The sequence below is a fragment of the Balaenoptera ricei genome, chromosome 18, assembly GCF_028023285.1.
Source record: "Balaenoptera ricei isolate mBalRic1 chromosome 18, mBalRic1.hap2, whole genome shotgun sequence".
Lineage (NCBI taxonomy): Eukaryota > Metazoa > Chordata > Mammalia > Artiodactyla > Balaenopteridae > Balaenoptera > Balaenoptera ricei.
In genome coordinates, this window is record NC_082656.1 from 72273810 (window position 1) to 72298672 (window position 24863).

A 24863-nucleotide genomic window follows, 5' to 3' on the forward strand; every position below is an offset into this window, starting at 1 on the left:
TCTGTGTAGTTTCTCTCTCCCCGCTCCCTTAGCCCACAGGTCGACAGTGGCAACCCAGCTGTGGCTAACCTCCAGGGTTCTGCAATATTCCTTGCTGGTTTCCCTAAACCCTGATCAAACTTTTCAAAATAGTCCCTTTGTTAGACTTGCTTCAATTTCTGAGAGTGCTACCTATTTCCTTCTAGGACCCTGCCTGTATGGGATAATGAGGGAGGGATCTCAAAACAACATGGGCTGCATGTAATTTTGATACCATAGGAAACTCAGAATTCTTCAATCTGCATAGGCTCCAATTTGTGAAACAAAATGTAAACAGGAATGGAATGTTTCTCTTTAATCAAAAGCAGCTGCGGGGGAGTTCGCTCTTTAGATCAGAGTCAAGGAAGATGGATTGCTACCAATAAAAACTCATCTGAGGTCTCCTCCTAGGAGAATTGTGCATTTTTAGGTAGTGCCTCTAAAATCATGTTAGGAGAGCATCTTAGACATTTAAATGTATCTAATAATGCACATTAAAAGGGCAATGATTTTTATTAAACTATTGTTCTACACCTATTCCCATCAGCTTTCCCCAAAACTCCTTCTCTGGCAGAGATATTCGACTTTCACTTTTTCTTGAAACATCTTGAGAGCCAAAGCAAAAACTACGTGGCAGTTTCTGCTTTCGTGACTTTTGGAACACGTTCTTTTTTCACTGCTGGCTAGTTTCACTTTTAATGTGCAGGGCTTGCTTGGGGCTTTACAACCCCCTGTGCCACATCCTAATCAGGATAGATCATTGTGTACTATGGACGTTGTTAAAGATTTACCAACTTTACGCTTCAAGGACAGGGTGGAAAATCCATATTCTGAAAATAACTGATAAAGTTATCCCTGTCACATGTTCAGTTATTACTCAGAGTGGGTGCCATCCACAAATCTCCCCAATCAAGTCTGCCCTTGATTTCACAGGGCTCATTCCCTAGGCTGCAGAGACTATTCCAGCCTACTACTTAATCTGATGAGCAAACCTGAACTTCATGTTATCATTCCTGAGGACAGGTTACTCAGAACTGTTTACTTTCGAATCTTTAGTTGTTCTTGGCATTGCTGTTTTCCTTATCGAATCTAAACAAAGTGCTGCGCTCCGGAGGACTGACTGGGCAGCAGGGGACAAGGGTGGTTTCTCCAAGGAAACAATGCGTTCAAGCCTCTTTTCAGGAAAAAGTCCAGTGCAAACCCTCCTTGAAGCGAGGAGTTCAAAGCCAAGAGCGTGCGGGCCTTGTTGCCTAAGGGACAGGCACACACATCAGAGTAAAAAATGAAAAATTACCATTGGGCCAGGCATTTCAAGGTGGAGAAACCGCTGAACTGTTAAGACCATGTAATAACCAACTGGTTTTTTTTTTTCCCCTTCAGAATACTTAGAGAACTTTATGTATTTTGGTTAAAATTATTTTAATTTTTAAATGTGAAATCACTCAATATATTAGCCTTTCTCACAGTTAATTTTTAATTTAGAGGGTCATTTGAGACTAGACAATTTTTGGCAGTGGTTCTTAAACCTTTGAGGCTTAAGGTCCCTTTATGTAGCATAAACATTATTGAGAATTCTTTAAAAATAGCTGAGAACTTTTATATATATGAGTGTTATCTCTCAATAGTTACAATATTAGGAGTGAAAACTGAAAAAAAAGTAAAAAGATTTATTACTTTAAACTAAGATAATAAACCTATTACATGTTAATGAAAATAACACTTTTAATGAAAAAATAATATTTTCAAAAAAAAAATTAAGGAGAAGAGTGGCACTGTTTTACATTTTTTGCAACTCTGATGTCTGACTTCATAGGAGAAGCCTGGATTCCTGTCTCTGCTTCTGCATTCAATCTCTTCAATATGTTGTTCTGGGTGATGTAGACAAAGAAAATCCAGCCTCACAGAGACATTCAATTGGAAAAGTAAGGACCTCCAAGACTTCCTGAAAGGGTCTCGGGGACCCCAGGACCACACTTTGAGAATTGCTGATTCATGGATGGTCAATGTCATGGAGGATGTTTGCTCATGGGCCCCGCTTACCAGCATGAACATGATCAAAAGTCCTGATATTAACTGCAGGACTTCCACATCATAAACACAAGTATAACAGAGGCAGAAGACGTTTACTCCTTTCTCTGTTCTTTCTCTCCACATGAAGAAACAGAAAACTTTATCTTTCCTTAAAAGATGGACAGGATTAAAAAGCATTCCCTTGACTGTTTCATTTTGTTCTAGCTGAGGGGAGGCAGGCACACATGAAGAGCTCTTCTGGCAGATATTCACAGAAGAGGAAAATTCAGGAAACGCACACAGAAAATCGGCATTTGTTCAAATTCCTAGTTGTATCTCAGAACTCTCTAGTTTCAGATTTTAAGTGGCTGCAGGGTGATCCTGTTTTGGCAAGAAACTTGCAAAAATTGCTACAATTGATCTAAAGTCAAACTTTCTGGTCTCTATGGAGGGTGGGCAAGGGTGGTCTTATCTACTCATGGTGCACAGACCCTGGCTGACAGCACTCAAGTGGGGGGCAGGGAACTGGGGGCCTGGACAGGGGCTGCTCTGCCCCTGAGCCCAGTCTGGCCTCTCATGGCCTTGCATGTTTGGGGACATCGGAGAGACGTCTTGTGTTGGAGACACTGATCTAAAAGTCAGATTAAAACAGCTATAAAACCCAGGAACCAGAGAAATTAACTGCTGCAAAGAATGAGAAACTTTATGATTCAAAATACTGGACCTTTTACCACAAGTGTTCAAGCTCTCAGCCTCACTTCACTATTAACTAGCTCCTCAAATTCTCTCCAGAGAAAAGGAGGAGTTCCTGGAAATGGGAATGGCAGAAGCTTTCACTGTTCAGTTTCAGTGTTCTGGAGAATTATCTTAGAGTGAAGTGTGTACACAGCAGCTGCAGACAGGAAATCCCAGTTTGGTGCAGGGGCGGGTGAACGGCAGCACCCGAGACACGGGGGTGACCGGAGCCCTGGCGGGCCGCGGCACTCACCTCGTTGAAGTGGACGTCCTGCATGCCGACGTCTTCCATCATGGAGGCCTCCTCATCTATGTTCGGGGTGATCACCCTGAAAGCTGTGCATCCTTGTCTAAACATGCCTAGAATTGAGAGAGCAGGGGAGACAGTTGGAGCTATCAACCTGAAAGTGGATGAACCGCGAGGGTTCTTCCTGCCCTGTTTGTTTCTGGGTTGAACGAGGACCGATCTTGAAATCTCTTGCGTCTCAGGCCAGCACTCCCACGGGGAGCCTGGGCGCCACTGTGTGCTTTCCTTCATTCGCTTCCTCATATTTAATTAACCCTCACCGCCCTCAATTTTTTTAATTTTTCTCATCCCTTTTTATTTTTCATCCACCTTTATTAAAATGTATGTAATCCTTAAATAAACTGAAATAGGTATTGAATCAAATTAATAGCAAAGTAATAACAACAATAGTTTGATTTGGTAAAATGACCCATGCTCAGATACCAAGAAAAATAAAGAAGCCAAAGCCAATCAGAGAAATACAGACTCAAAAACAACTCTGTTTCCTTCCAGCTGTCATCTCACCCACTCTGGCTGGGGTAACCCAGAACTCAGATTAGAACTCGCCCTTCTCCTGCAGGAAGCAGTCTACCAAGTTGTGACTCGATGGCTGCAGCCGTGAGCTGAGGGGCTGCCTTGGCTGGTTCCACGTCAGCAGCCTGAGGGGTAAGGAGAGGCCTTTCCTCCCATGGAGTCACTGGGGAAAGTTTCATGTCACTTGGACAATGTCAGCTGGGCAAAAACGATCAAGTGAAGAAGGACTTGAAATGTCTTCCTACTCTACTGAGATTGCTGCTTACAGTAAAACAAAAGTCAAAACCTGAACTGAGACCTCCCATGTTTCAGGAAAAAAAGGAACATAGAGTAGTTTGAAATCAAGTCTTGAAAGAGTGGACCCTAAAGTCAGAGATGTTTTTGCTGCACATGGTCAAGGTTTCCAGCCCCTTCATGGGTTGTCTAGCATCTCTGCCAATGTCCAGCTTTCGCCTTGCTTTTGTTTCATGGAGACAAAGATTCCCCTATGCAAAGCACTAACCTGGGAGCTTGAGGATACATGAGTGTACAAAAAGCAAAATTATAAAATCCAACCATCCATGTTTTTGGCTACAGAGTAGATTTAAAAATACAACTCAGCTCTGGTGGAACAACGACAATGGTGGCCAAAGTGCTTTCTTCTCCTTGCCTGCCATCAAACCAGAGAGGCCAGGAAAAGAAGGGAGGGAAGGAGAGCCAAGTCCATCCCAGCAGAGTTGAAAGAGAAACCCCACACGTCTGAGTGTCACAGGGATGGGGCGGCCGGCCCACTCTCAGCTCACCTCCCCGGCGCCTCCTCTGGCAGATGCTGTGGCTGGAGGGGAGGAAGGACGGCTCCAGCTGGAGGGCTAGGTCTGCTTCTAAACGTGAGGAGATGTATTACCCGACAGAAGGTCTCAACAGGAAATCGTGCTGGCAGTAAGAGAATACGGAGCCCCTCCCTGGTTTCTTTCTCCTTCCAGCTCTGACGTATGACAAGCCTAGATGCCCTTAAATTCCATTCCAAAGAGCCAGCTGTACCAGAAAGATAGAAATTCCCTGACCTGGCCATCTGTGGTTTTACGTTAGTCCTCACACTGTGAAGGAATTAGCCAGATCTGGTGCAGCCGTGCTCCAGTACACACATGAACACAACTGGCCTTTCTAAAAGCCCCGTGTTCTCAAATTTGAAGTGGAAACGAGCAACTGGTGTTTAACCAGAGGAGCCGTGACAGAACTCGCGGCCTGCTAACATGGGAACAAGCACTTAGCACACAGGTGGGCGGCACGCACTCCTGCCAGCTCCTTCCACGGGGCGGCAAGGTTTCCAGCCTGTAAGCTGCCTTCGCACACAGCAAAGCCGACCGGGCTGTGCTCCAGAAAATACTGTCTCATCACCTCCTGTTACAGCTGCCTTTTGATTGATAAACAGTTCTGGTGGGAACTATCTTAAGGCAAAATAAAATCTTTTCAGCTGGAGATTGGCCGGTCAGGGACTCCCAGATGCCAAGCTCATTAACTAGTTTTTGCGATATGGAGTTATTAGTAAGAGGTTATATGACAAAATGCCACCTACTTTTGTTTTGCATTTCTGCGGTGCCTACCACATCAAGCAAATGTCACGCCAGTGAATAAAACAATGAATATAGTGTACACATACACATACACACACACACAGAAATCCCCCACGTCCAAATCTTTCTTAATGGCTCTCACTTGTCTTTGCTGCTTTGTGCAATTTTATATTTATTTCACAAAACCCAGGAATCGTTTCTTACCTTTCCGTGTGAGATATTCTGCCACCAGGGCTGTGACATGGACATAGCACATTGCTGCCTATAACAAAAGACACGTTTCAGAATCACCAATTATAAAGCATGGCACAATGCTCACAAACAGAAATCTAATGACTATATGTACTTATATGAGATCTCAAGGCATCAACTAGTGTTTCTAATGGCTGACATCTTACCTTTTGAAAAAAGTAGAACAATTCAAATAAATTGAAATTTTTAAACTTTGAATTGAGACAAATGGCAGTAAATTTGCTAAGACCTATTTCTATTTAAAATTATTAAATTTAAATATAAAAGATTTTTAAAAAGCATTTTTTCTTACTCTAAAATTTCACCATTATTTCTCTTAAAGGGAAAAGAGGATCATTTGAAGAAAAGGCATGTACATTCTTAGATTCAGAGATGAAGTTATAACTTTTTCCAAAAATTCTAAATGAAAATATTATTTTATGTTAAATGGATAACATTATAAACACCTTAAAACAAAAGAAAAAATAAAAATAAATTCTTTTCACCAAGTTGCCATGGTTTACAAAACATCAAAGATAGCTGTTGGAAATGAACCTACCATAAGGTTCCAATGTCTGAGCCCTGGTTCTTATCCGAATGATAAAAAAATTACTACTACTAACAGTATGTAATTCATTTTTATTATGGCTAATGTGTATTTTAGATTAAACTTATGGTCAAACAGAATGGACTCTTTGAATAATCCATAGGTAAAAATAGTTACATAAAATTTTCAGATATAGAACACAATTTTACTAATTTAAGCAGTTAGAGAGGTTTAAAAGTAAAAGCACACTTCTTTGGTAGTACTGTTAATCATACCTAAATGCCTCAGGCATGAACCCTGAGTAGAGTTTTCATGGGAACATGAATACAACCCACCTTACAGCCTACTGTTTTCCTTAATTTCCCCCATTTTACAGATGATGTCATAGAGACACAGAGGGGTTAAGAACTGGCTCAAGGTCACCGAGTTAGTCGATGTTGGATCCGGGATCCAGTCTGCCTTGGAGCCCACACTCCCCCTCTGCCCCCGCCATGCTGTCGCTTATTGAACTGTGCAGCTCTGTCCACGAGGGAGCTCTGACACCTGCCACGACTACAGACAGAAACTGACTACCTCAAACAGGAAAAAGCAATGCCCTGTCATGACTTCGATACAGGGAAATCTAATTTTATCATAAAATAGCTGAATTTTAGATCTAGAGAGGAGTTTTGACGCAGAAACTGAGTGCACCTGACCTAGCAGGCGCCTGTGCGAGCACGGATGTTTTCTAAGAGCCTTCAAACAATGCTCTTTTGTGATGAAGACATCCCCTTATGATGCTGTGAATTGTTAAAATGCTTAGATGACCATGAAGGAACCCCGAGCCCAACACTGTTTAAAGTATCACATATTTTTAACTGGCTTCTTTGAATTACTGGGAAATTTTTCTCAGAAGTGGCTTCCTTCAGTGAATGGGACACAATTTGTTTTCTCAAAAGCCCGGATTGACAGGCTTGCGGGGCTACCTCGGACAGGTCCCCGTTTTTGACATGGATCCGGGCCATGCTGTCCAGCCACGTCTTCCGGAGCTCGGGGGTGCTGGCGTAGGACTTGGCCAGGCTGTACTGGAGGTCCACCAGCATCTCGGGGTCATTCTCGTGCTCCTTCATCTGGGCCGTGGCCATCAGAACTGTGCGGATCCTTTTGGTCAGGTCCTTCACGTCCGAGGAGAAGGTGGTGTGCTGAAACAAGGGTGGAGGGGGACACGGGGCTTTCAGCTGCATTCTGTCCGTCTGCATACATGTCAGATGATGAGGTGGAGTTTTGGGGGTAAAACACAGAACAAGACCGGGCCACCCACCTTGATCAGCCTGTCACTGTTGGCACAGTTGTTGATGATAGACAAGGACTGCTGGAATCTGGTTCCCCCAATGCCAACGACGTCTGCTATCAGCTGGCTGACGGAAATAATGACCTTAGGGACACACAAACGTGAGCACATCAATTCACCTTCAAGTGACGCCCCAGGCTCAGCTCCTGGCTTCGGTTAGGATGTGCACGGGGATGGGGCAACGGGGAAGCTGCGAGCAAGGATCGCTCCAGTGTGGGAAACAATGTATGAGTCACCTTCCCCCTTCCAAGAATTATTCCAGAAGGTGATTTTGCTACCCTTGCATCTCGGTTGCACATCAAAATGCTAATCAGCAGAGTGTAGAGGAATGAGAATCAGATAAGCCCGTATCACTTGGATGGTTACTTACCTATCACTTTCTCTAATAAAAAGGAAGACATTATTTACCTCTTTGGTTTTTGGCTTGAATTTATATGTACTAAACATTCAGTAAATGGACTGTCCTTTGCGTTTATTATTAAAACATGTACATATTAACTATGCAGTGGGGGAATCTGTCTTTTTGGGGGTCTATAAATAGCACCGCCTTTACCCAGTTACTCAGCTAAACCGTGGACCATCCCCCTCCCCCCATTCCCCCTTCTCATCCTTTACCTTCACCACACCCAGGTATAATCAATCACTAAGTATTGTCAATTCAATCTCCTCTCCCTTCTAACCTCACCATGCCTGACCCAGGACACCATCCTCTCTGGCCTAAATTTAATCATGGTTTCCCCACGGTCTCCCGATCTAAGGCCTTGACTCCTTGATCCATTCTCAGCCTGGAGTCCAGGCGATCCCTCCAAATGTACAGTGTTGCCATCTCAACTTGTTCTCACCCATACTCTCACCTCTACTGTAAGGACCTTCTCTGGTCCCCTGGATGGTCCCTTTCCCATGGTGCACGCATGGCCTGGAACATGCTCAACCCCGACCCCTCTTCACGCTTCACATCCCATGGGGAAGCCCCCTGGTCCCCTCCCTGGGGCACTCGAGTTCCTCTGTTAGGGGACCGGGCACACGGCACAAGGGCCTCAGTGTCTGTCTGTCCTCCAGTAGACGACACTCTGTGAGGGCCAGGAGAGGTCCTGTTTTGTTCACGGTTGTATCCATGAATCCCAGCACACAGTTTACAAGCAATAAACATTTGTTTTTTAAAAAAAGAGTAAGTACAGAGACGGAGAAGGCGCTCCTATATGTGTCTGTAGAAAAAGAAAGTCTACAAAAATATATAAGAATCTTCAGTATCTGGCCTGGTTCACAGAGCAGAGAATTTGGGACACTTTAACTCTGGAGGGATGGCAGGTGTGTCAACAGAAGGAAGACAGAAAAGAGCCACTTTGGGCTTTCTGTGTCTTACCTAAGATGTTTACTATGAGGTATCCTCTCACAGGTTCTATAAATCTTTACTCAGTGGAATTTCGGTCAGTCGAATATTGATTCGACATTTAAATGTCAATTTACCAATAGAAACACATCCTGGGCCCAAATCTTACAATGTGGAGGATGAAATAAATAAAACTAGTAAATGTGACTTTTGAATTTTCCATCTAGAGGCCAGATTGTTCAATACTTACACCGAGGTAACTTGGTAAAAGTGACACTCAAAATTCTCCTGCTAAAACAGAATTCCACACAGCACACTTGACCTGGAAAGCTAAAGCACACGCACCTGCAGATGCGTCCGGACAAAGGACTTCTTGCCAGTGTAGTCGAAGTTGTTCCTCATCAGGAAGTACAGCAGCTGGGAGGCCTCGGTCCTGATGGAGCTCAGCTTGGAGTTGCAGCATTTCAGGATCTCATAGCACAGGGCTGCACACATGTCCGCTCTCCGCTCATAGAACGTTGAGGGAAACTAGAGGGACGTGAGGAAGCAAATGAACCCAGAGAGGTTAGTGCTCCGTTCAGCTCCAGGTAGACACAGGAGAATGGGTGAGAATCAAGAATGACCTTCCCTGGTGAAACAACGTACCTTATAGATTAACGACCTTAAGGCAGTGAAGACATTTTTTAAAGCCGTTTCAGACTGATGTTTTTGAAGAAAACACAGGTAGACGTCAAAAACCTTTTTCATGAGGGGATTATGTCCATGGTCAGCCAGGAGCTGGTTCTTAAAACACACAAGGACAGCTTGGTCAGTGAGACACACCAGACACTGTTAATCGGTTTCATACAACTTTCAGCCTCAAAGGTTACATTTTTCAGGTACTAAGACAACTTATAATTTAAACAAACTTCCCATGAATCCTCTAGGAAAGCACAGAAGTCCCCTGTAGTACAAACAAACTTATCAATAAATTTATGCTTTGGAGAATTCACTTTTTCTACTAAGGGAGAGACTAATTTAAAACTTCCCAGCAGACTCTACTACAGTTTAAAGGACCACTGTGCCTCAGTATTGATTGGGCTTCTATTTATTTACTTATTTGTACTATCACCAGCAACTAATACGGAGGTAATGTTTGCGACACCTTAATTCCAACAGAGAAGTGCCATTACAGGTATCAACTAATTAACGGGCTGGAAAAAAATAACTGAAGTGAGGTGTATGGAACACGTTCTCTACCAGCGAGGGCTGGGTTTTCTCCCCCGCCGCAGGCTCTCAGGCACTCTGTGAAGCCATGAATCACCAGGCAGTCTGGTAAGGGGGAAAACGCACAGGCTTCGGTCAGGCACCATTTCTCATGTGCACGGATTTGCACAGGTAAACAGAGCCTGGCCATTCTCATCTGTGAAACAGCGACCCTAAAACTAAGCTTGCATAGCTACTGGGAAGACTTGAGGTCAAGTATAGGGATCGTCTGACGTCTGATCTAGCTCAGTGAAGTGGCAAGAGGGCCACCATTAATTACTTCTCCTTCTTCGAGGTTTTCTCCCACCAGCAGCAAATTCACACTGATTTAACACCGTGAAAGCCTGGTTGGCTGAAACTCCCAATGATTGCTGACCATGCACAGTGGACAGAGGTGTCGCCCAACTAGAGGCCAGCATGCAGACACAAGTGCGTGACACCGGAGAGCTGCGTCTTCAAATACAGACAGGCCTGTCAGGACAAAGGTGTGTTTGGGAGAGTGTGTGCATTCTGCACAAGTAGGCAAAAATGACTGTCATTGAAAAAAAACGTCCAGAGGTCACTACCTCAAACCAACCTTACAGTTTAGCCAAAGAAACAGAGATAACTTATGTCCAAATAGCTCAGTTGCACAGCAAATTACAGCTGGAGTAATAGTTTCAAGATTTACCTCATCTTATTGTTGGAGAAAAAGTTTTACTCAAGGAGTAAGTTTTGTTTTTTTAGGTCCAGTAATTCACGGGTGTACTTACAGCTGGTAGGACACCTGGAATCCACAGTGTTCTTTATATCATGAAACACTGAAGTACAGTGTTGAATTCCATCATGTGAAAGAGAAGCAATTTAATGAGCAGAAAATGTGACTTAATTAACTGAATATGATGTAATTCTCCACCACGAGCAGCTGTTCACCAACCGAAAAAAAAAAAGAGGCTGTTTCCAGTGTTTGGGGAACTGCTTACTGTTTACTGTTTCTGAGCAGTTCTTTTCCCAGGAGTCAAAGTCCTTCCTAATTATGGCTGGATTAAGGTTTGCATGAATCTGGATGTGAGCTTTTATTTTCTCAGCATTCTTTGCTGGAGATATCCAGGAGAGATGGTTCATACAAAAATCGCTAAGACCTCTGGCCTTCCTGTCTGAACTGGCCTATCTCCAAGCTGTTACCACTGGAGTTAAATTTTCCTTCCTTTCACTTTCTCTGGTCAAGGTTTTTGCTTCCCATTTTCAGGATTTAGTCTTCTTTGGGTTCTGATCACAAAACTTGGTTGAAGAATGGAGTAAAAACTCACACAAAGATATAAACAACGCCTCATTTAAAGGGGTAAGGGACCTTTCGTCCTGAACACACCCCAGTTTACCAGCTGCCTTCCTTATTTTCCAATCAATTTTCTTCTCTCTCTCTTTCTCATTAAAAACGTTGAACATTCAGAAAGGCTCAGAGCAGGGAAAAAAGCAAAACAAAAATCACCTTCACTTTTCCACTCATAAATAACCATGGATAACAATGGAGTATCTCATTTCTACCTCTGTCTCCCTATAGACTTTTACTGAGGATGGGAGAATTTCATTGATTAAAATGAAATTAAATGAGACGTTAGAATAATGTGAAAGGCATGACTTATTTCTAGCAATAAGGTGGAGAATAGGTTATAAATAATTCTCAGGAATTGTCTGATGTGGATTCAAGTTTGACTGTTGTTACCAGCCTCCTAAGGGAAATGGGGCTTTCAGAGAATGAACACACAGTATCAGTAATTTCTAAAGAGCCAGGAACAGGAGAAAAACGAACTTAAACCTCAGGTGCCAAAATGAGATCTGGAACCATGTTAAGACAGCTACATCCTTCCCAGGGATATGGCTTGATTTTTATTTAGACACTGATTTATAGAATAACTTAAAAAATCTAGCTTAGAGTAGCACTCTCTCTGTCGCAGAGGCTCACCAATCACCAAGATGCCCTAAACCCCAGGCTCATGGTTGTGTAAACCGGACCCCAGCTTCCCTAGCTGACCCCCATCATCCACGTGCTCCCCACCCTGGTCATTCACAGTGATCCTTCTCATCATGTACTTGCTGGTTCTCACCATGCACCTCAAATCAAGAGAAGGCACTACAGAGAATTACTTAAAATACATTTTCAGATTAAATTTGTAAGTACATTAAAAATATTATCAACTATTTAAAAGCCAGATTTGGTTTAGGGCTGTATTAATAGACATTTAAAAATAGCCAGAGAAGAACCATGTTTTTCTGCATGTAATCACCTTGGTTTACAAAACACACCTTTCGTGTATTAAATAATATATGTGAAAGTGCCCACAGAGTACCAGCATCTGGTTAAGTGCTTGGTAATTTTCTTTTCTCTGTGTGAGAGATCATTCAACTACCTTGACATTCACCCAGCTTAGCTCCTTCCCCCTCCACACACACACACACACACACACACACACACACACACACTCTCTCTCTCTCTCTCTCTCTCTCTCACTCACACACACACACACACACACACACGTGACTTACTTAGTGGAGAAAAAGGGCTTTGACAGGCCAATTGTGTAGTCATCTTGGGCTAATTTCCTAACCTGTCTCAGCCTCAATCTCCTCATCTGTAAAATGGGGGATAAGAAGATCTACTGGGCCAGGCTGTTGTGAGGACTGACACTGAAGACACAGAAGGCACTCAATAAACGGCAGGAAGCTAATATAATAATAAATTGGGGTTCAGGGCTTAAATCTTTTCAAACATTTCCTCTCATTAAGAACATGATTTCCTGATTGCCTTTGGCAACTTATTAGATGTGGTCAATTAAGAGGCTCAGTAACGATGAGGCAACATTTGTGGAAGAAGATTTTTCTGCAAACAATTATGTCAGCTAACTCAATGTAATAATTTAATTGTTCCTACATGCTCCAACTGATGCCTCAGCTGAGTAAATATTTGCAAAGGAAGATCCCAGTGCTGCTGTGCCAGTGGGCCTCTTGGACCTGTGAACCTAGGCCAGGTAAGCCCACAGCTTGGCATGACATCCTTTAATGCCATAACATTTGCCCATCTTCCCATTTTTTAATGGGTCTGTGTGTGTGTGTTTGTGTGTGTATGGGCCGAGCTTTAAACATCAAAGATTTTTGCACACAGGCATATAGACTCTGATAGAGATCACCTCAGCTCTAAAACACAATCTTCCCTGTGTGTCTCAGGAATCAGACCCTTTCCCATAGGACCAGGAAGGCGTGAGTCTAGGGAAAGCGCTTACTGCTAAACTAGAGTCAACATTTGAGCTCCTACTGTGTGCCAGACACAGGATAGATGTTTTTGGATACTTCATATCAATTCACTATACAGTAGGAATAATTGCCATGTTCTAAGTAAGGAAATCAGGGCTTACAGATGTCAAGCAGACCCACCCACAGCTTAACAACTGGCTAACGGTGGAGCTGGGGTTTGAAGCCCATGGTGTTTCTGTACACGTGGCTGCTCCCAAGTGTCCTGGAGCCTGGTCTGTATCGGCAGAGTGCTCGTCCATTCTAAGGGTCATCTCACTTTAAGCTACAACAGCCCTGGGAGGCAGATCCTATTTTTTCAATCTTACAAATGAGAAATCTTAGGTCTGGAGACACGAAGTGATTTTCCCAAAGACATTCACCCAACAAATTTACAATCAGCCTTCAATCAGAGACCATCAGACGTTGTTTCTCTCTTGAGTCAGAAGCTATTTGGTGGCCAGACACTGGAGATCCGGGAACCCTGACAAATACTCTTCTTTAATATGAAGCAAGCAATTTAAAGGAGGTTGAGTATGAACTGCAGGCTGTGCAGTAAGGAAACTGCCACTGTTCTCACAGTGCTGCCAGACCACACCTGAGCCACGTGTGCCCTCACCTGCCCGTGGTGCCAGACCACACCCGCTGTGCAGCCCCGGGGTTTCCTGCTCATTTATATGCTGAGGCCCAGGCAGAGAGTGGAAGAAAGTGTCCCAACTACTGTCTTGAACTTACGGATGCACGGTTAGCACTGATATAGTCATCCAGGGAAAATGCTCACATTACAAATTTCACTGCCTATTTACTTAAAAATCTCCAAAAGAAAACCGAAGGAGGTTCAAAACATGGTTCTAGTAGAGCAGTGGTTCTCAGGCCATACTGTCTGTGCACATATCGCTCCCAGAGTTTGATTCATTCAGTCAGGGCCCGAGAACCTGCATTTCTAACAAGCTTCAGGGCCTGCATCTGCTGCCAGCCTGGGGACCGTGACTGAAGGCCACTAGAGTAAGGCTCCACGTAAGAAGACACTGCTGTCCCCATACTCATCCTAAAGATCTGTATGCCCTCACCTCTCGGCTGGGCTCCTAGTTATGACATTTGCTGGGGACATGAGTGGCATGGCTGCTAAGAACAGAGGTAAATTATAATAAAGCAACATGATATCAGGTAACTATTTTTACTCTAATAAAGAAATGTGCTTCATGAGAAGAGGAGACGAGTAAAGCACAGATTGACTTTGGGTATGTTTCCCAAATACCCTTGCAAGTAAACATACTGATTCCATATTCAGAGCATATTAACACTAATTCAGCTTCTCTGGAAATGGAAGTAGTTATTGAGTGAGAATGGGAAGGGTTAGGTTCCTAAAAACAAGAAGGAACCTACTTAAATGTTACTTGCTAAAACCTAAAAATAAGACCAAGATCACTTTTTAGTCTCTATACTTGAAATGTTTCTATCATTTAATTTAGTAACAGATCCAAAAAAAATTGAAAAGGTGAATGTTTTTAGGTATTGCTCCTCTACGTATAAACATCTAATTTTAATTGCTACCACCTGTGGATATGTTTAAAGATAGTAGAGGCAGAAATGCCCAATTAGGTTCCTGTATTTATCATTCTCGAGGGCTCAGCAAAGCCACCTTCCCCGGTAAACACTTTCATCTGGCCAAGCGTTAACCACCTCCTGAGACTGTGTCCACCTTTTGCAAGCAGGTGGCACACCCTGACCAGTTAAGCTGTATTATATTTCAGGGAATTCAAGTCATTAACAGTGGAACGGTTTCATTAAGGGAATTTAAGGATTAATGGTTTCCTTACAGGGGCAAAAACAGTTGCTGCAGTAAAAATACAACATAAGAAGTTCTTGCTGATTCAGTTAAATAAGCAGAATGAATTTAAAAGGTAAGGCTCTGACCATGAACAGCTGTTCAATACAAACCTTAAATGCCAGTGTAAATAGAGAGAGGGTGTCCAGAGCTGTCAGGCACACCTCAGTAGCAATATTGGCTTCAAGTAACGACTGGTGGAGAACATCTGCGTCCGAGTGGCCATAGCCTGCATGAATCATAATATAAGGTTACTGCCGGCGGCTGAAGAAGAAAGGCTGGCGGACGGTATAGTCACAGTCAACTTTTGATTATTTCCAGAAGGCTTCCTTCAGGGCCTTATCTCCCTGTTTGCCATTTTTTTCCGGGGGGGGGGGGTGCAGTTAAAGGAGGTACTAAAAATGTTTCCATTTAATTATGACTTTTTCAGCTCTGGGAGGGAAGTAACAGCAGCAAACATTTATTGTGCACTTGCTATGTGCCAGCCATAATTCTATGAACTTTACACGTATCACCTTATTTAATCCCTCAATAGCCCTATGAAGTGTGTACATTATTAAACCCTTTTTGCAGATAAGGAAATGGAGGCCCAGAAAGGCTAAACAACTTGTCTTAAGTCACACAGTTGGTAAACAGGGGAGCTAGGACTGGTACATGGACCGGAGTCACTCAATTGAGCCACTTGACTGAGCTGTTAAGATGGCGGGGTAGTGAAGGAGGCTGAGATTTCTGAAGCTTCCCACACAGACAGAGGCTGCAGCACAGCACAGGGAAAGAAAATGAGCTGAGGGACAGACTGCTGGTCAGTAAATCAAGCTTGTCCCCTTACTAGCTGTGTGACCCTGGGCAAGTTACTTGACCTCTTTATACCTCAGTTTCCTCATCTGTAGAATGGGGATAATAACAGTATCTACCTCAAAGGGTTGTGGTGAGCATTAAATTCGTTAATTGCTGTGAAGCTCTTGGAATAGTGCCTGGCACACAGTGAACGTTATGTAAGTCTCAAGTCAATAAAGTAAGGATCTGTTTTATCAGTTGGAATCATGAATGATAACCAAGAGTTGACTGCACTGCTAATAGTATTCTACTTGCTTTAATAAAAAAGCACAAAAGCCACTATGACTGAAAGAAATGTTTAAGAAAAGGAGAGGACTTGAGAATCATAATTTAAATACAAACTGATATCTTCTGTATGTGCTGTAAAATCAATTTAGTATTGATATAAATGTAGTTTGACATACAATTTGAGATTAAATTATGAAATGGTACGCATTAGCAGAAATATATATAAGAGATGCAAAGGTGTTTCAGTCTTGATCTAGATAACAAAGAAAGATGGCAATATAATAAAACGTCATTTAATGTCTTTCTCCAAGGAGCAAAACAAATCAACACTTACTATGGAGGTAATTTTCTTAATACTCCAGAGAGGAGGACATTTTGTACATAGATAAGGAAAATGAAGTACAGAAAGCCTAGAGAATTTTCTTGAGGCCAGTAATGGGATAAAACCAGAAACTACACTCCCAATTCCTTATCCAGGTCACTGTACCATAATCTCTATTATTAAGATAAAATAAAGTAACTAGAATGATGTTATTCTGACTTTAATAAATGTCAGAGATAGAGAATGATTTTTGAAAGACTACAAAAAGCTTTTCTAAAGCTACCGAGTTGCTTTTTAAAGTATGATTAAAAAAAAAAAAAACTATTATGTGCTTTCATCCAACTCTGCTTTGCTTTTAAAATGGTGGCTTTGAGTGGCCTGCATTATTTTCACAGTGTGACAGAGTCATCGTGTCCCTAGTAAGGCTATGGAACACATTTGGCACCGTGCTAGTTCTGTTTCTTTATATTCCTGGTTTGCTTTTTTTTTTTTTTTGGTAAGAAATCTAGCAGAAAGAAAGACAGACATTTTTTGGTACTAATATTCACTGAACTGCCTTTGTAAGCCAAGGCATTTCCTCATTTGGTAAGGTTTGTCTGGTGAGATAGCCAACAAAAGAGAAAAACAAACTAATGATTATTGTTACAGTGATCACAAATCAGGGCAAGAGAGGACCAAAAAAAAAAAAACCAAGAAACAAAAACAAAACAAACAAAGAAAACACCACCTTTTATCAGACCAACCAAAATTATCACACAGGTCAAAAGGACCCTATATTGAGGGCTGCCATTTATCCCAAATGATGTTTTATAATCTGGGTTAAACTGTAACAAGGCACTTGCTTTGGTGATTAACTGTATTCTCTGCACAGAACTATCCTTTTCTCTTTCTAGATAACCTATTGGATAAGTGTATCCAAGTGTGATTATTATAGTTGAGATGGTCTACACACTGAAGAACTCCAACAGAGTTTACTTATACCTGGCTGAATGTCTAGAAAAATTCAAGAATTGTAATTTGTCAATGCGCTATTTTTTAAACATATATAATCAATGGGCCATTCTAATTAATGACAAAATTTCTGTAAGCTACATTACACTATCTAATCTCCTTTAGAATAAGAGTCAATTCATATAGAAAACTGTCTGCCTGTGTCCGAATCATGTAAGAATAAAACAAACAGTCCTTTTAGCCACCATTGGTTATAATTTGCTTTTCCTTAAACCGTTTCGTCTCAAAAATCAGCAGGTTCCTGAAGCAGTGTTACTGAAACATCCCTAAAAATAAGTGGCAGCATGGGACGTTGTGTGAGTGACGGAGACTGATTGGACAATCTGCCAAAAGATACCCCCATGGGGACAGTCTGTCTCAAGACCTGGAACAAAGCTGTGCATGAGGGAAGACTCTAATCAATGGTCACCTTGCTACTGGCTAACACAGGAAAATGAAACTGAGCAGGCAAACCCAAGAAGGGGTCTTAAGAGACACAGTAATTTCTCAGAGCATCGGTCAGCAACTTTTGAAAGCTGACTAAGCAGATTCTGACCGAGGCCAGTAAGGAGTACTGTTAACCCTACTGACTTCCACTAGGGGGTAGTGGTGCCTTGGGGCACAGGCACTGACATGGTCACTGAGGCAGGTCAGGGAGGGAAGGACTTCCCTGATGCGCCATCTCCAGCAGGCACCTCAGGGGGTGCTTCAGAGACCTTAGGATCCACTGCTCACATGTACACAATTTTCATTCTGCTGTCACTCACATAAGTGATTTATTCTCAAATCCCCAAATCTTTTAAATACTCAAAGGACGAGGATGAGATTTTTTTCCCTCTAATGTCATCTGCTATGCTTAGACTTACCTAACTTTACTGCATTTTATGAAGTCCTGTTTCCTAAAAAGCTCGGTTTAGTAATGCTGACGACACCTGTAAACTACCCCTCCCTCCCAGGTGCCACATCAGAGGTGATGTGGTCAGAAGGGCAGAAGCCTGATCCACTGCCACTCGCCTTTTCCAAGTCAGAGGACATTTGGGCTAGAAGAATAAGTCAGATACATATTCTCACAGGAGGCACTTCCTTCTTGAAAGCTGCCTTCACTCTTTATGAAACCAGAATTCTTGTTTTTATTTTTAATTTTTTTCTCTGGCCCATAATATGAATCCAGAAAAATAATACATTTTATGAAAAAAATATAAATATTGAACGGCTAGGAATCTTCTTGCTAAAAGAAATCCCCAAATGTAGAAGACCTAGCCTCCTGGATATATTAACTCATGGTCTACAGCTTTTACTAACTACACATATTTATGCAAAGTATCAGATGGATCCACCACTACACAATCTATTATTGATCTCCATCTCATTTTTATTGCTAAAAAGTTTTTCCCCACAGATGGGCAAGGAGTGGAGAACAGAATAAGGAATGACATTCCAAGGCAAAAAATCATGTGATTTGCTGTCTGCCCTCTGATTAACCACCAAAGAAACAAATAGGTTCAAAATGATTTGTGAAACTAGTCTATAATCTCAGAGTTTATACTTGAGGAAATGGTTATACTACCTGCTTTCCAGTCTCAGATTACCTTGCATAAGTGATTGTCACTTAGACAATCAGATACTTAGCTGTATCTGAAAATGGTATGGGATATAGACCCCAAACTGTGACAACACTTGGTTTAAGCATATCATACCTTTTAATTTAAAGTCCTCTTTAAGGATACTAAAAATACAAAAAATGACCGACTTTAAATGGGCATTGTGTCAGGTTTTCTCAACTCTGAAACCCTATCAATTGCAAGAAGCACCAATCAATGACAGGCTACCATGTTAGATGTAATATTCAGGATATATCTGTAAGATAAGATCTGCTAAATCTGTAAAATATATCCTGATTTCAGAAATGCTAGCAAAGGGGCAAAAATGTATCTCCAAATCAAGGAAATGTGGCTTTATAGACATTTTATTTACTATCTTGAGTATAGACATTTAAAGCATCCAAGCCCATTTCACCTATTTTAAAAGATATATCATCCACACTTAAGAACTTTTGAAAAATATTGATTTTACTTTGGAGACTCCCCTGCATTTTTTATATTGATTCAATATTATCTACAATAAAGGAATTTAATTATCATCTATATTGTTTCTTATTTGAGATTCATAGATATCAAAGAATATCAGAATTATATGGGGTCTGAACAAGCCATCTCGTCTAACTCCTCATATGATGCTTAAATGACCTGGACAGTATCCCCAGTGGGTCCTCATCCAGTCTGTTTTCACATCTCCAGCTGCCAGTACCTGTACTAGTTAATAGGTAGTCCAGTTAGAAAATGCTTCCCCATATTCACCTGAGATCTAATTCTCTGTAACTTAATCCAGTGATCTTAAACTGTCTCTTATACTGAATTATATGAAATACAGGTTTTCTTCAAGGGTTTCTCCCTCTCGGCTGGCTTCTCTCCCATCACACCAATGGGAAATACGGATTATCATGCAAGTGAATTTAACATATTCCTAGAACAATACGTAACATTAAAGTAAATACAAACTGTTATTTTATATTTTTTGCAAATGAATCACTTATTTGCAAACATGTTTCACTTAGTTTTCCCCTCATCACTCAGTTTATATAAAATATATAAAATATTCTCCGAGCACCTATCACTCTCAATTTGTCCTTTGGCACAAGTCTTTTCTACTGATACACAATGAGTATACGTTGCAGTAAACAGGTCAATGCCTTAATGTTGTAAACATTTACTTTTTATAAGCCTGGGCAATGACCCAAACAACAAACTCCTACACTTTGAGTGTTTTTAAAATAGTTAAGACCACTGGCCACGGTGAAATTTGTCATTTTCATTATTTCCTATAAAAATCCAAGAGTAAGGGTAAGTGCCCGCTAGCGTTACATGTGTGCTGCGTGTGGTGTCTTTTCCCGTGTCCTACTGTTAATAGGTGATGGAGACGGTGCGGCTTGGCCTACACTGGCTTAAGTTCCTCGCAGTCCTCTGCTGCCCCCTGCTGGTCACGTTAAGATCTGACAAAGCCTTTCCTACTCAGAGAAAGGAAATGAAAAATTCAGGTGTATAGGAGGGGACTTTTCCTATTTTCATTCTTTTCCAAAATAAATTCATTTTACACTCTGGCATCCCAGCAAGTCTCTCACATATTGGATCTCTGTCATACTGGTTGGCCCAACAGAAGGTACTGTATTCGTTAACTAGGAATTTTCTTAGAGACATACGTGGCTACAAATTTCCCATACAATACCTAGGTAAAGATGTAAAAACTCATGTATGTATGAGTTCACACACATAACACATGTATACATACAGTATACACTCCCTTCTCTGTGGCTTTTGGCCGAGTTGACGATTTGGAACTCAAAAAGCTAATGGTGGTAGAGGCTGAAGCCTCCCAAATACAAAATCACAATTAGAGATATAAGTGAAGACTGAGTTCAGGGTGAAGATGCAAGGACTATGAGACATCAGAAGCTATTCGGGGTGAGCGGGAATTGTAGGCACACATTAAAAGGCTAAAATAATCAGCTACACACTCTTGAGTGGGAAGGCAAAAGGAGAAACTTTGATGGAGAATGGTGTCACTGAAAACTGACTAAAGAAAAACTTCGGGTTGGAAGAGGAGAGGGGCAGGAAGGACAAGGTTCTCTGTGGGTAGCAGAAAGAGAGGATGGAAATCAACCATGTTAACAATAGGGTTTTTGGCAGTAGAACACAGCCAGCTGTCTCTCTCCTCCAATTCAAACCACCACCGCGAAATCCATGTGCAGTGGGAGGGGTTGCTGCATATCTTGGTGGATTAAGGTTATTTATTCGTGTGTTGATCATTCAGTTTATTTTTGTTAGTTTTCTATGTTTCCTACATGATTATCTTTGGAGGCGGGGCCTTGGTCTGCTTATGATTTTTTTTTACAGTGCTTTAAAGTTTAAGCATTTATTTCAACTGATAGTGAAGTATTGATAGTCCCTGTGTTATAAATTATCTGGGCAAAGGCAATGTAGCAGGTCTTGCAGAACAGTGGGAATTTGATTCCTCTTTGCTAAATAGGAAATAAAAACTAAAAATAATGAAACTCCTTGTTTTGTTTGTTTAAACCCTTTGTCTGCAGAGCTAAAACAGCCCTAACAGACAAGATGTTGAAAAATCAAGTTCTGTAGCCTTAGACGTGTCACTAACGCACATTCCACAGCTAAGTATAGAACCCAGAACTAGCATTTGAAGGCTACCAATTCAGTGTGTGGCAGACTGACATAATATTGATTTAAATTAAGCCTAGAATTTTATAAAGAGAGACTGTACCCACTACATTTAACTTTCTTGGGGGTGGAAGAGTGGGAAGGTGCCATATTTTGATTCCTCAGCATTTTTACTTTGAACTATTCTCAATTTAAGGTGTCAGGAATATATCGTCTATGCTCTTAGCCTGCACTAAGAAAGAGGTATAGAAATCACAGTGAATGGAATGAATTCTTATGATTAGATATGATGAGAAGATATTACTAACCATGAATTAAAGACACTGCTTGCAATGAGACAAATAATTGTCTAGATAGAACAATAACTAGCTAAGTCATGCTTGGAGCAAAGATGGGACAATTTAGAGAACACACCACTGACAGAAATGATGACATTAGTTTATAAAGTGCTGCATGATTGATATCTTTTAGGTTTTCTGCTTCAAGAAACCCTTAAGAAGACTAAACACTTAGATTTCTAGAAACAGCACATGATGCTATGTCCCCTCTGGCAATTGATAAAATTAAATTAAAGATATGCTCCCATGTTTTGGCAAAGTCTCTACTGTGAAGTTAGGAAGCCCCAAAGTTAGGAAGGCGAGATGAACAAGAAGTCTCGGTTTGCAAGTGAAGCGGCCTCGTAAGCAGACTTCAACCTGATTAAATCTTACCATTGTCTACAGAAATTCCAAGCACACTTGATATCTTTCTCACACTGAAAACACAGAAAAAGTCACTTTGTTATTGGCTTTTCCACACCCTCACACATTGATTCACGGGCTTTACGGTTTCACGGCAGTTTAACGATTAACATACATTCAGGGCTGGAATGTCAGAATGTGGACGCTTGATCAATTACACGCATGGGGTCAGGAGGGTGAAAGGAACTTGCCCCAGATGTTCTTGGGAGTCACACGGGGAAAACTGATGATAAGTTGGCTACTGGCAACAAATCAAAATACTAAATTAAAAATATCAGAGAATGTCTGGCTATCAGGCCAGATTTTGTTTTAAAAACACCAAGCAGATGGGGTGGGGCAAAGGGGTCTAGGCTTTCAGGTCTGGTGCTGTAGTTGACCGCGTCCCACATTATGTCATTCTCCTCCGAGGAAGGGAACTGCGCCACGAGCTCTTCATCCTACTGCTCTGAGCTGGAAGAAAAGTCAATTTGGTGATGTGGTGTGGTGTGGCCAGGGGCTCTCCCCTCTGAACTGTCACATGGGATGGCTGGCTGTTACGATGGTGTGTCATGGGACTTACTGTGGTTAAAAGTGACAGAGTTATCCAGGCTGCCCAGCTGCTGCAATCTGGCATGCATCATTCCTGTTCTGTTACGGGAAACAGGCAATGTCTGAGATTTTCGATCATGAACTATGGGTCCCAACCCCTCCTGGTTCCTGCAACATGAGTGAAATGGGATAGAAGCAAAAGTTAGACTTGTTACACTGCAGCGAGATGGGGAGCATTAGTGAGGCCAGGACACAGCACGAAGGAGACTGGCCACGCACAGACCAAGCACAGAGGAGCCTGTTGGGGCCACATGAGCCAAAGACACACACAGGCAGCGGCACTTGCAGAGTTCACAGCAAAGCATCTGAAGACGAAGGAGCAAAAACCAGGCCAAAGCAGAGACCTTTTCAGTTTTGGAAAGGCATTTAGAGATGCTACTTTTTAAAAAGGTGAGCATCAGTCCAATGTGGTGCTAATGACCAGCCTTTGGACAACAGCCAAAACACCACGAATCTTTTTGGATTATGTATGTTATTAAACAGCAAAAAAAATTTTTTTTAGTTAAAATAATGCATTGGAAGAAACAGAGAACAAACATGCAATGGGAAGGATTATATGAGGCGGTTTAACACCTTTATTCTTACCCAGGAAAGGAGGAGAAGAGCCACAACCTTTGTTAGACTTGTCAGCAGTCAAGTGAAGAAAATAGAAAAGTGATCTGGATTAGCAATCAAACAGCTAACTTCCTACTGTGTACCATCACCAGAGCAGATGAAAAATGAGACCAGCGCTGGAATGACACCTGTCCCCCGTCCCGTAGCCAACCGTCTCCCTCACTGTGTTATTGTGTGGAGTAGAACAGGACATGCATGGAATATCATCGGGCAACATGCTGCTGGGTGATTTCAAAGTGACACAATGAGAAGGCACAGTGTTCACAGAACCGGACCACCACAGAGGGCAAACACTGACAACGTTTAAATCATCACTCAGGATCTCTTCCACATGCAGCAGAGACCATGGCAATTTTTTATAAAACAGGGCACGTCTTTCCACTGTGCATATTATGAAGTAACACCATCCTCCACCCCGCCTATCTATGCCCATTTATTTTTAAGACAGTCCAATGAAGCATACTTTTACATGCAAATATATACAGGGTGCTTAGGAAGTCAGAAGATTTTTTCTTTAAAAAAATTAAATTTAGAGACATTGAAAAAATAAGTTAACTGCTTCACAAAATCCAATTCCAAAATAGTTTGTTGGGGCAGAAATCTTCAGCTTTTCACATTCACCATGTTCAGCTCTGAGGCGTTTTATTCTATTTGCACCACATTTTCCAAATGCCATCTTGTGACATGGGTGACACCGCGAGAGGGTGTGAAGCTCCCCCAGCAGTGTCTTTCTGTTGCAGATATACTGTTTGCCCATCTTCATGGGACAAAGTGAAAAAGAATGAAGTTATTATATAAGGACACATTGTATATATTTGCATTTAGTACCCAAAAAACTCAAATGCAAAAATTACTGTTACGATAAAAAATAAGAGTTAAGATTAGAGAACGTTAAGTGCCACCACATTTCAATTAAAAATAGAAAGTATTAATAGGAAGAAGGCATAATACAGTCTCTCTAAATTTGCTTTTTAAAAGAAAACATACTTTTACTTGACATAAACACAATTCTGAAACTTTCTCAAATATCTCAAGAAAAAAAACAATGTTACCATAAAGAGCGAAATCTTGACACTCAAATAGAAAGTCTATTAAAAATCTATTTCCTATTTCATCGTTGTAAAGCAGAATTATAGATAAGAGAAAAACCTCAATGACAACTAAATTTTAAAGTTTTTCTTAAAACATAAATATGTTTACTTATAATTAAATTTTAGCAACAATAACAATAGGAAAATAGGATGCTTAGACCAAGACCCCATGAATACATTATCACAGGATACACAACAACGGAAGAAAACAAACACAGACACACTGAATGGCAACAGGGAAGGAGTAAGAAGTCGCTAAGGACAAGAGGCAGTGGGAGGAAATCCTCCAGAGAAGGAGCTGCACGGCTG

At 41.6% G+C, this 24863-nt stretch overlaps 1 protein-coding gene across 11 annotated transcripts in view; it reads right to left on the reverse strand.

Annotated features, from left to right (window-relative positions):
• DOCK9 (dedicator of cytokinesis 9) overlaps positions 1–24863 on the reverse strand; it is a 324209-nt gene that overhangs the window by 26681 nt on the left and 272665 nt on the right. For 3 of the 11 annotated variants that reach the window (XM_059903279.1, XM_059903268.1, XM_059903269.1), the window contains 9 exons: positions 22820–22956; positions 15025–15140; positions 9220–9357; positions 8920–9102; positions 7215–7328; positions 6880–7095; positions 5341–5398; positions 4366–4443; positions 3017–3123 (listed from right to left, as the gene is read on the reverse strand). In XM_059903279.1, the coding sequence (XP_059759262.1) occupies positions 3017–3123; positions 4366–4443; positions 5341–5398; positions 6880–7095; positions 7215–7328; positions 8920–9102; positions 9220–9357; positions 15025–15140; positions 22820–22956 (1147 nt within the window). Of the gene's footprint in view, positions 1–3016; positions 3124–4365; positions 4444–5340; positions 5399–6879; positions 7096–7214; positions 7329–8919; positions 9103–9219; positions 9358–15024; positions 15141–22230; positions 22275–22819; positions 22957–24863 lie in introns of all 11 variants that reach the window. The other 8 variants (XM_059903270.1, XM_059903271.1, XM_059903276.1 and 5 more) reach the window with 5 other exon arrangements.